Raw genomic sequence first — 12,320 nt, forward strand, 5'->3', positions numbered from 1 at the left:
ATTATCCAGCACTGGCAAATGAGTGAGAGAATGTTCCCCCTGCCCTGCTAACAAGTCAGTAGTAAAGGGAAAAGACACCCAAGGAGAATTCCCTGTGAATAAAGCCCCAGCAGGCACAGAGCTGGAAATGCCAGCAAGAGCATTTACAGAGTTTTGGAATTAAGGACATCCATTTGCCATATCCTTCACCTTTCTTTTGAGTTAAAGTATGAAAACGGCATTCAACATAATGCCATAAACTTTTGCTTATCTCATATAACAGATGTCCCTATCCCCATGTTACCTATTGTATGTCTGTGGTTAGTCACAAAAACAAAAGGCAACAGAAAGAATGTCATACATCACCCTGTCAATGAAATGACTTGACAGACCTAAGGGATTTGTTGATATTGACATTTCAGTGTCATTTGTAAGATCAGAAATAGGAATGCAATCCAAGTAATGAATTAAATTAAAACTGAAAAATAAAAGTGAGTAAAATAAAACTTACTAAAACCTTTAATTTGCCAGCTATATTTTTATCAGTATGAATCAGAAATTTCACTGTCTTCATTAAAAAAAAAAAAAAAAAATCACCTTTATTACCTTCAACTTCTCCTGTGGAATCCTTTCTTTCAACAGAAATGTCTTCAAAGATTTCTAAAAACAGATGAGAAGGGACGGTAATAGTCACTTTTGTTTCAACAGCAAATAAATTACAAAGCTTTAGTACATAAAATAACTCAAAATTTATAAAGCAGGTGAAGAGTAAAAATTGTTTCTTAAAGATTTTCAGTGGAGTATTTTAAAAATACAAGTTATTCAGGACTTGCGTTAACAGACAGTAAATAAATGTTTAGGCACCTTATTTCACAATTGTCTTGCTTTGAATAAACAGTTCAATGTTAAGAAGTCTAATAGTAAAGCAATTTGTCAACAACTACTTGTATTAGGAAAATAATGCGGAAAAAAATACATCACATGCTATTCTAGTTTTAGATAAACAATTTTGGACATTTTGTAGCTATTTTTTCTAATCACCTGAAAAAGGGTTTTACTACTATGTGACCTCCTGCCTTCCAATGTTGTGAACAACTGAGATTCAATCCCAGCAGTCAGAGAAAACCAATTTTTTTGCTTATTACTGAGGAGTTCTAAGTTACTGTTAGAAATATATAGCACAACCGAAGATACTTTATCTGATTACAGTCAAATAATAGCATTCTTCTGAAAAATAGATCATTTTACCATAACAGGATTTCCCATCTCCATGTAGATTATTCGGGCATGGACCACAATAGTAAGAACCAAAAGTGTTGAAGCAAAATACTCCAGGAAAGCAAGGACCAGAAAGGCATTCATCTACATCTTCCTGACAATTTTTACCTGCATTCAAATACAGATTTTTATAATATTGTTACCAGACTTTGACAGTATGTCTATAAGCGATAAAAGCACAATGTATGCAGATGATGAACACAAAGAAGTGAATCTGTTAAGTACATCAAAGTATTTCAGTACATCTACTGTGTACAGCTGACTAGGTTTGCTATGCATGATTTTTTATCATATGCCAAGTATCTTGCGTATTGAGGAAAACAAAGAGGATGGGCTCTGTGAACTGTTTTATGTGCAAGCATGGGAGGAACCACACTGTAACCAACCCACCACTCCTATTTCACCATGTTCACCAGAGGAAAACATGGAAAATTTGCTCGCATAATCACTTGCTCTTTCACTATAATCTACCCTTGCATTCATGCTAGAAAAATCTTTAAGTATATCATAAATCATAAGATCTTAACATTTCTTCATAGAAACACTAAACTCTTTTCAGTCAAAAAAATAAAAATAATTAGACATGAAATTAAAAACTCCTATTTATCACTAAGGGTGATAAATTTGTGTAAATAAAGTAGTAGTTTACCTTGAAGTTCAGGTGGACATTCACAGTAATAGCTGTTTATTCCATCCACACATCTGCCAATACCACACTGGTTAAGTTTACAGTCATCAGTATTCACTTGACAGAGATCACCTTCAAATCCAGCCACACACACACAGAGGTATCTTCCACTTCCAGGTGGGAAATTAATGTTTGTCACACATGAGCCATTATTTAGGCAATCACACGATTTTACCCTGACCTACAAGACATGCCCAATAAGACAGTTTTCTCTTTTTATGAACTAGCAACGACTTTGTAATTAGGTATTGTAAACATCTTACTAGCACGTGTCTTTTTACTATAAAATTAATTACCTCTATTTCTACCTTAGTCTCCGCATTGCAGTCATCTGTCAAAGAAAATGTTAATTTATGGGGATTCTTTGACACAGCTTTCCATAAAAGGAGACCCGATGGGGAAAGACTGGCACCTTCAGGACCAGACTTCAATGTGAAATGAATAGCAGAGCCCTCTGGATCTGAAGCCAAGAACTGATATACAAAGTCTTCTCCATAAAAAGTCTGTAGCATATCCTGAAAAGTTTCAAGCACTGGAGGTTGGTTGTCTGTAACAAAGGAGATATTTTCTCTTTTAAGCAAGAGTTGCAATATACGTATAAAAATAAAAAAGGAACATATACTTCTGTTGAGGAAGTCATATGTGATTATTTCAATAAATTCTAATATTAATTGAATGGCACAGCAAAAAACAGTAGATATTTTCATTATAAATGTGACAACATTAATTAACAAGAAATTAGTTTATTCAAGGGCTTGTAAAATGCATTGCATCTACACACAAAAAGAACTGAGATTTTATTGAAATTAAACACTGTTTTAACTACGAAGAGTTACAGTTTGCAGATCAAAGTATAGAAAGCCATGAAACTCAGAGTTGATTGGTGTTTCTGTTATAAAGGAACAGACATTGTTAAGCGCTACTTGGCAATGGGCTGAAGTTATCTTTTGTTATCTTAACAAGTTATGATAGATAAGAAGGTACAAAGTTATCTTTTGTTATCTTAACAAAACTGAGCATAGGGTGATGGAATAAGTAAAGCACTCGCTGTTCATTGGAAGCATTTCAACCACACAGCCTACTCACTTTAGATCTCTAGACACCAGGTGAAAATAAACAGGCAAAACCACCAACACCAGGACAAGGTCAGTGAAAGATTAGGAAAGGTCAGGGGAGTGAGGAGAAGCAGGAGCCCTGGGGAGAGTGTAGGTTTTGAAGCTAGGATGTAGGAAGGGGATTAAGATTGTTAAAATAAGGTTTACAGTGAAGTGACCATTTCTCCAAGCAGGAGACCATCAACTGTGGCAAAAATCCTGGAGGAAAGAATTTGTAATCAACGCCTCAGCAGTTAGACTCTTATATCCTGTTCCTGATATCATCCAGCCTGGAGAAGAGGTTGTGTTTCTCGGTTTGGGGGAATTGCTCTGTTTTACATTCTTGTCCCATTTCTGACTTTGGTTAAACTGAATTCTAATCTAGGGCTCTAACATGGAAATCCCTTGACTCACCAGCTGCTGCAGGAGCTCACATTACATCCTTTTGGAACAGAGATAGAGCTACCTTGGCTTTCAGTATGAGTTTTCACATAAGGTAATATGAAAAGAGTAGCAGCTTATATGCTGCTATTAACACCCTAAATTAATTGTTGAGTAAGTTGAACAGAGCTCACAACTGACCTTTAAACAGGAGGATGGAGTTGATAGCATCCTGAGACCTCTCCCAGTATGAATTTTCCTATAACAAAATTCTTCATATATAGGCTATCCATTCAAATAATGAAAAAAAAATACCTAAGAACATGTATCTGATTGTTGGAAAGTATCTTTTATTCCTAAATGTTGAAGACAAACATCTGTGGACATAGCTGTCCAAATATAAAGAGACTGTAACCTGCCAATTAGGCTTAAAGAGTTGTTAAATTTCAGCAGTTGAATAGTAGCAAAAAGGGAAAAAAAGGAAAAAAAAAAATGACAACAAGACTAGTCTAGAAAAGAAAACATCCTTTTCAGAAATTAGGAGAAATGCAAAATGAAAACCAAGATCAAATCACGAGCTAAAATAGTGCTTTATCTAAAACGCTTAAGTAGTTAAACTCAAAATTTCAGTACTTCCATAAATTTTGAAGCTTAGTAGTTTCAAAACTTCTTGGTACATCAAAAAATAAATGAAAAAAAAAAAAAAACAGCTATTTAGAACTTACTTTCAACAACTGACCACGTTAACCTTGAGATGTCAGGTCTGCACAGCAAGCAAGGGCTGGTTGGATTTGTGTCACCTTCACCATAACAGAGTCCATTTATGTTGCATGTTTTCTCCTTTTAGAGAAATGACAATGTGATTCATTAATTGTTGTCAAACAGTAAATCACAGAAACACAGGATTTGTATTTGTATTTTTTAAGTGTCAACTAAAACCTCATCTATCTTACATTTCCACTACTTTTAGAACTAAACAACTGACAGAATGATTTTATTTGGTATTTTATAAAGAGTTTTTGGTTGTTTTTTTGTTTGGTTTGTTGGTTGGTTTGTTTGTTTTCTCAAAATTGCTCTACCTGAGCTTCTCTTTCTGTACTTTATTTCTGTGAAAAGAAAAAAATCCTGCTGTAAACAGGGTATGATTTTTTTAGATTTTTTTTTTCTACCTGAAGAGATGTGTTTTTTCATACTAAACACAGAATAATGGCATATATACCTTTAGCGTACATAACCCAGATTCCTGTGATTCACATGTCTGACAGGCTCCATCATATATGATCATTGTTTTAGAGTTGCTATAAATGAATCCATCATTAGAAATCTGCAAGATGTAGAGTGAAAATGGATTAACCCATATAGGTATCAACACCTCAGCAGCATAGATTGCTAGCATGGGATTCAACTCACTGACAGACATAATATTTAACTGTTTAAACTCTCATAGTAGTCAGCAAAAATCTAATCAACCCTGTCAGTAAGTCAAGGCAGATACTTAACTGACCACAGGTAAGTGTTTACATTAGGGTAGATTTAATAGTTTCTAGGCTCTGTTGACCTTATTGACTCAAGATGTCTACCTCCAACAGACACTTGCGCATGCAGACTGGGCTCAACTCATTTTTTCCATAAACATGTCTGACATAATTTGATATGCAGGCTCTTGCCTTCTCATAATTTGATATGAAGGCTCTTGCCTTCTGCTCTTGAAGGATGTGTGCCTCTGTAGATTCTAGGTCGTATCTACCTAGATCTATCTGTCTATCTGTCTATCTAAAGTGGGCAGTTCCCTTGAAGGACTTCGCTCTCAAATGGCACTCATTGCTTAAGCTTAGGTTACAAAGCTGAGACCCTAAGTTAAGCAAAATGACTTCTACCCACAGTACCATTAAAGAAAGGAGAGTATCTATGGAATATATTTTTACCTTAACAGGACTATCTGTAAGTGAGTATTTGAAATTTCTACATGTACCTTTATTTGCCACCAGGCAATGGGTTTATCATCAACCAGATCCATGGCATCAGACTGCTGGCCATCATTCGGTAACTGGCAGTCGACAGTCCTGGCATTTTGGAAGGCAGCTGACATAGTTAGAGGTTCTCCAGGAATCCATTGGCTATCACTATACTAAATTTTAGGACAGAGAATCTGTTTTTCAGTGAAATGCAATATGAAAATATTTTTAATTAGAGGAAAAAAAATGTATTGCATAGTGTTTCAATGTGTGTACTGTCTTTGGATTAGAATGCTGTGGAAAATGTTAAATGTCTTTTTTTTTTTTTTCCTCACAAGTACATTTCTAGCCTGTTCCTGTGGGAGAAGAGGCTGAGAAATCTTCCCTGGTGCATGGTACTTGGCATGGCCTTACCAAGGAAGCGGAGTGCTTGCATTATTAACAGGATTAACGGGAGGGTTAAGCAGCAGTAGCACTGATGGAGCTCCAGTAGCACTGATCCAATGTATCAGTGCCTTTATTCCCCTCCATCCCTGCTCCCAGGAGAGGACAAGCTTTAGTTAAATGAACTGATGAGGTTTTGGCAGGGATCAGCTATCATTTTGGGTGCCAGGGGATACTGGCAGTTAGCCACTGAACCCCTGCACAAGCCAATAGATTACACCATTAACCCCTGTAGAGTTCTATTCTAAGCTACAGTGAGGGCAAGTCACCCAAGTCTTGAGAGACCAAGATAATAAAATAGGGATGGTAATACTTAAGTATTGATTGCAATAGGAAGCAGGGTTAAGCATACTGAAAATAAAGTTAGGCAGACTAAGAATCAAGAGAACAGCAAGTTCAAAATCATTTTGAGCTTAACTAGGTTTTACAGTGCTGGCTGCTTTTTTCAGTTTGGAGGCAATTGAGGCATTTATTTAATCCCTATCCTGACATGGGAAGCATAGCCTTGCATTTTTACTAACAGAAAAATATATATCTGAAAAGACATAACTTTCTGTTAAAACCAAAATTTTGGTTTTCTTTCATCTTATACTGAGTTAAGAAATTCATGGCAAGGGTGACTAAAAATGTAAGTAAATATTTCTAAATAGGTGATTCCGAGAGCATTTAACCTTCAAAACATGATGCAATCTGTTTCTCCAGAAACATTTTTTTATTAGCTGGAAGCACATTCAGATAAGGTTTTTCAGAAACGTACTGACCATTCAAAAAAATCAATTAAAATTCTCCATATCTACTAGAACAAGGTTCATAGAAAAATGTGCTTCTGCATTTCAATGTAAATAAGAAGAAACTAAAACTATATTTTTGTTTTGGGGGTTTAAATGCACTCTTATCCTTTACAAAATCTAAGAAAATTCTGGATCTTGGCTCCTTGGCCATGTCTTACCCAAACCTCTACCAAGAGATGTGTACTAGTTCATCTCTGAGGTATTCCATTACAGACTTATCTCAATCCCCTCTTTTAGCATTATGCACAAGACCAACACCCTTCTAACATGGTAGGCCAGTCCACGGACAATGGATTTGATTTAGTATTTCAAAAGTGAAAATATTAAAAATGAAAATTTCAGTGTGCATTAGCTCTAAATTCTGCTGAAAAGCCTCTTCTATGAAATTTTGATCATTTAAGTTTATCTCAAAATACAAGGAGTTCCATACTGTTGTGACTCCACTGGCATTTGCATAAACCCATTATTACAAGAGCCTGAAAATTAAAAAATCTTTCATGGTATTTTCAAGAAACAAAACAAATCACCTCTCAGCCTCTTCCTTAATTTTAAATACTATCACTGGTGTTCACTTTCTAACCTGGCTCTTGACAGTATGAAGATCAATAAAAGTGATTAACTAGGAGGTTTGGGTAGTTAGAAGCCAAGTATACTACCACAAAGAGTGTTATACCAGAATATCTTGCCATGAGTTAAGACAGACATTTCAAGCTGTGACAAGCAAACTCCCAATAATTGTTTCACTGTGAGCTGGGTCTAAAAGTCTTTTAAACTAATGGAGTGTAAACGTACTCTCAGCTGTCTCATTTCAAGCCAACTTGCAGATGAGTGGATACATATTGTGCTCAGGAAAAAATAAAAATAAAAAAATCTATAGCCCATATTGCTTAATCTTTCAAAAATAACCTTAAATAACCTTAATATCCACTACCTAAACTTTTTTTTTTCTTTGGTATCAGGGACAAAAGTTTCCCATTGAGCGTTTCTCCTTTTGCCATCCCCTCCCCCAGATCAGTGAAAACCAGTTTTACTTGGAAGCTTTTTTATTCTCATGTCTAACATGATGTAAAAACTTGTAATTACAGATTGTTCATTTCAGGCTAACACTTGTAAACAGCTTGTAATTTTCCCTTGGGCAAATTCTAAGTCTGAGTAACAGCATTCTGTCTGTACAGACTCCTCTTTATAGTGCAGCATTCTTAATCTCCTGTTCAAACCTGGGGTATAGAACCAACATATTAATAAATAGCCATGGCATTCAACCCTAGGGAAATGGACAACACATCAAAAATGTCTTTCCCTTTTTGTAACAGATTTATTATGTTTTTAACAGGGCTATTTCAAGCATTAGATTTGAGACAGAAATCCAGTAATGTCTTTAACCTTGCTGTCCTTTTTCAAAGAAGTGGTATTTCACTTCCTCTCCATAAGCACTTAAAAAAAAAGAAAAAAAAAAAAAAAGAAAACGAACAACAATGTAGTGGTTGCTACTAATAGGTCTGCCCTTGCCCTTTCCTGATGGATAGCTGCTGTATGCTGTTATCTCCCTCTTAGCTGCTGAACATTCCCATTATGTTTCCTATTTCTCTTATCATTGAGGAAATGGCAATCTTGCAAAGACTTGAGTGTCTGCTGCGAAGTATTGAGTGCCTCTGCTTTTAGTTTCTACTAAAGCATTAGGTCGTACACACAAATGATTACTAGATGTCAGACAGTTTTTCCTCATTTGCTGAGAAGTTTAAACATAATTGTTACCATACAATGAGATCTACCTGCAACTTGATAATTTCACACTTCAGACTTGATGACTCCCTGAAGCCACGTCCAAAAACTCTCACTGATGTGCAGTCATACTGCCGAATATCGCATAGCCCAGCATTTTCCAGCTCCAAAATTTCTGGAGCCTGGTCTTCAAAGTAGAGGTTAGAAAATGAAGGTAAATATATTGAACTCATTCGTATGCATTTACTTTAAGCAATATGTTTCTTTGTCTATCTAACTACTTAACTATGTGAACAATAAAACCTGGAACCAGCTGATGAAAGGTACAAACAGAAACATTTTGTGTTGTTAAAATGAGTTTTAGCTTTAAAGCCAGACTTTTTCTCTTCTCTTGGAACTTCAGTATCATAAAGCAGAAAAAAACATTCATGCCATAATAAACACTTGTGAATATGTGGGTTGCTTTTTCATCTATGGCTCTTTACATCATGCTTGCAGTATAAAATATAATTGAATCTCAGACTCTTGTAATAAGAATTGGAAAGATTAGAATTATAAAATAATTTATAATTGGAATTTTTTATTTAAAGACCAAACAGAAACATCACAGGTAGAGGTTAGTTCATGAACTAAACTTACAAAAATTAGAATACTCAGTTTTTTTGAAGTAAAATTAACATATTTGATTTAAAGAGGAAGCAAATATTTATTATTACTCTCTTCTTTCTTCCATTTATTTTTAAATGCTATTGTAAAACAAAATATTGTTTTTGTTTTGAAAGGGTTTCACATTTTCTAGTACTTCTCATGTTTTTATAGTATAGCTGCTTACCTGCATTTTCAGTCACTATCTTTTTACTGAAAAAACCCTGCCCAGCTCTATTTGCTATACCTCTTTTCTTCACCATCAACTCTGCTTCCACCACACTTAACAGTTAGCTTACAGACATGTAGACACCTAAAACATCCCACTTGCAGTTAATAAACAGGACCTCAGGAGTGTACGGCAGATCTTCCTTGAAGAAGGCAGCATACAGAAGCACGGTAATCTCTTGAGGCAGTACTCTGGATTGCAAACTGAGTGGTCATTTTTTAAAATCTGACATACCAGAAACTAAGCCCACGTTTTGCCCTTGGGAAACAAGAAGGCTGAATAGAGAACAATAACGGCTGTATTAAATTGGAACTAGACTGCTGAACACAGTCCCATGATAGGGAACCCCTGTCAGTGTATAAAAAGCAGGAGAAAAAAGCAGCAAAATAAACATATGTTGCAGAAATATGGAAAACGTTAAGGAAATCTCATTGTTTTTCCCCACTTACCAGATAGTATGCTGCAGTCATATGAGCCATAGCCTTGAAAGCAGGCACAACCCCAGTCTGTACATTCTCCGTTACCACTACAGAGACCGGGACATTTCAGTGCAATAAGTAGGTTCTCAACAGAACCTTGAAGCTCTTCTTGATTGTCATTTATTTCTTCTAAAACTCTCTTTTCACATTCATTCTCTAAAAGAGCTAAAGAAGCTTCTGCCCATCTGAGGTCATCTTTCAGCAGCAAATCTTTAATACACATACTGATCGCATCTTCTATTCGCCTGCCAAGAAGGCCACCACAAGATCTTCCTATACTGGAATTGGCTATTGCTTGCTGGCACAGTCCCAAAGCTCTAGATTCAGTGAGGCCAGAAGGTGTGGGCCAAGAAGGAAGAAACTTCTGGTCTGTGTCAGTGGCGTGGTCCTCTGGGAAAAAGTACCTATAGCCCTCCAAGTCTGTTTGGCTAAGACTTTGGAATAGAAATACTGGATGATATTCATAATAATTTTGGCGCTTTTCTCTACTTGTAATAGATTGACTTTCCTGAAGATTACTACTGTAACTGGGAGAAATTATTTTCACACCTGATCTTGAAGTTTCTTCTCTTTCTGCACCAAAACTGACCTCTGAGTTTGCAGAGACACGTGTGTTTACTAGTGAAGGTTTGTGAAGTTTGGTTTGATTATCCTCCCTCTGCACAAGTGTAGAGGAATCCATTTCATGTGCAGGTGAACGTTTCTTTAAGCCTCTGACAAGCTCAACAGGACTGAGATACTCAGCAGTGACATCCAGTCCTGGTATCAAAGAAAGAAATCTACCATTTTCACTTTCTTTGCAAGACAGAGGAAGTTCTGATTTAGAGACTGCCTCTAGTTTATTCACGGATCGATATAATCCAGCAACTTCAAGTGTGCAGTCACAGAAGGCTGTTTTCCTAGAAGATGGTAAAGAAGCCGGTATCCTGTCAAACAAGCTATCTCCTGGTGGAATTCTACAGAAGAAATAAAAAGAAGAATCTGTATCAACTTCCTTGTCTTTTTTTTTTTTCTTTTTTTTCCCCATAAAGAATCAGAGCTTGTTTTGCTTTTTGTTGTTTCATACTTCTACAGGACTGACTACAGAATCTGCAACATACAACTATGATTACGGACCCCAGTTAAATCACAAAACCCGTATGAATAACTTTTAAAAAATAGTTTAGGGGAATAGATCTTTTTTGGATATTTTGTTCAAAACCTACTCAAACTAATCTTACATCACAGTATTTAAATACTAATTTGGCACTTCAGTCTGAATTTACTCTGATTTTAACTTAAAAAGTTGGATTTTTTTATTTCAACAAGTTTTTAAACAGCACAAAGGCAAGGCTGAACCAAAACTGATGATGTTTGATTGAAACAGAAGTGTTTTGTTACCTCCATTCCTTAATAAAAGAAAAAGGAGCATTAGAATTGTTTGGGATTTCCACCCCACCGGTAGTGTGATAGTCATTCTCTGCAATTCCGTCAAAGGTGCCACAGAGTCCCATTGTATTTCTGTAATCTGAACTGGGTGCCCTAAGTGTTATGCTCATCCCCCATTCACTCACATCAGCACGAATGAAAGCTCCAGAAGAAAACAAAACCTAAAAAGAGATTGATGATATCATTGTGAGAAGCATGACTTTTAATTTACCTAATAAAATCAAGTGTTTGTTGCCAAGGAACAATTTGCAAAGCCAGGCATACCAAGTTATCCCATTAAATTCTGGCTCTAACTATTCTAAATCAGAAAAATTTTGTTATTTCTTCTTCTGGAGAAATGCTGTAAATGCAAATCCAATGCATCTCAGTCTTAGCAAGCATCTGGATGGTTCTCTACAAGTCAATAAGCTTCACCCATCATTATCTTCTATATTATTGACTTTTGGGGAGCACTTTACTCACTTTTGTTTTGTCAGCTACATGATTCTCTGTGTTAGTAGCTTAAAACAGAATAATTTTCTACCTGCAAATGCAATCCTAAGTGTTCTAGACAGCTCAGAGTAGTCTCAAATATTCATTATTTTATTCTACAATGCTCAGTAATTCTTCTTGATCAGTAGAAATATTACTATCTTGAAAATAAACTGAGAATTAAAATTTTTAGTTTACTAATCTGAAGAATTAAAAAATACAATCCAGATTTATTTTTACTCAAAGAAAAATAAAAAAAAAAAAAAGGAAAAGAAAAAAGCTTATGAGTGTTGTGCCAAAGGAGAAGATGCTCTTTTCCACATAAAGGAGAAAGAAACACTAATCATTCATGGGAATCCATGGAGAATTTTATGGCTGTTGTGAGGATACAAGATTTTATAACTTCCAAGTTTAAATACTGTTTCTATTATTAATGGTGCACAAACCTCAGTAAGTCACTTAATTTTTCTGTTTCTCAGTATCTTTACCTCCAAAACATAAGAAATTTCATTTCTCTATTGCCTAATGATATTTAATATTTAATATCTGAAGTCTTCAGGTAACAGCTAAATATTTAAAGGATTCTTATACTAATAGCCAAATCTACTTTGAAATGGTATATCTGTTTTTATGGCTTGCTTTCCAGACCAACCGAATGATTAAGAGCAATTCAGTGTTTCATTTTGAAATTCTGCTTCATTTTAAGCTCAGCGGAGTCCTATGGCAATTCTATACA

The 12,320-nt window shown here is 35.6% G+C and overlaps 1 protein-coding gene across 2 annotated transcripts in view; it reads right to left on the bottom strand.

Annotated features, from left to right (window-relative positions):
• Positions 1–12,320, bottom strand: part of VWDE (von Willebrand factor D and EGF domains) — a 42,732-nt gene that overhangs the window by 11,400 nt on the left and 19,012 nt on the right. For both annotated transcript variants that reach the window (XM_035318787.1, XM_035318788.1), the window contains 10 exons: positions 11,066–11,274; positions 9,656–10,641; positions 8,383–8,519; positions 5,393–5,548; positions 4,640–4,744; positions 4,146–4,260; positions 2,242–2,492; positions 1,907–2,126; positions 1,228–1,365; positions 586–639 (listed from right to left, as the gene is read on the bottom strand). In XM_035318787.1, coding sequence (XP_035174678.1) covers positions 586–639; positions 1,228–1,365; positions 1,907–2,126; positions 2,242–2,492; positions 4,146–4,260; positions 4,640–4,744; positions 5,393–5,548; positions 8,383–8,519; positions 9,656–10,641; positions 11,066–11,274 — 2,371 coding nt within the window. The remainder of the gene's footprint in view (positions 1–585; positions 640–1,227; positions 1,366–1,906; positions 2,127–2,241; positions 2,493–4,145; positions 4,261–4,639; positions 4,745–5,392; positions 5,549–8,382; positions 8,520–9,655; positions 10,642–11,065; positions 11,275–12,320) is intronic.

The sequence above is a fragment of the Oxyura jamaicensis genome, chromosome 2 (genome assembly GCF_011077185.1).
Source record: "Oxyura jamaicensis isolate SHBP4307 breed ruddy duck chromosome 2, BPBGC_Ojam_1.0, whole genome shotgun sequence".
In the NCBI taxonomy this organism is placed as follows: Eukaryota; Metazoa; Chordata; class Aves; order Anseriformes; family Anatidae; genus Oxyura; species Oxyura jamaicensis.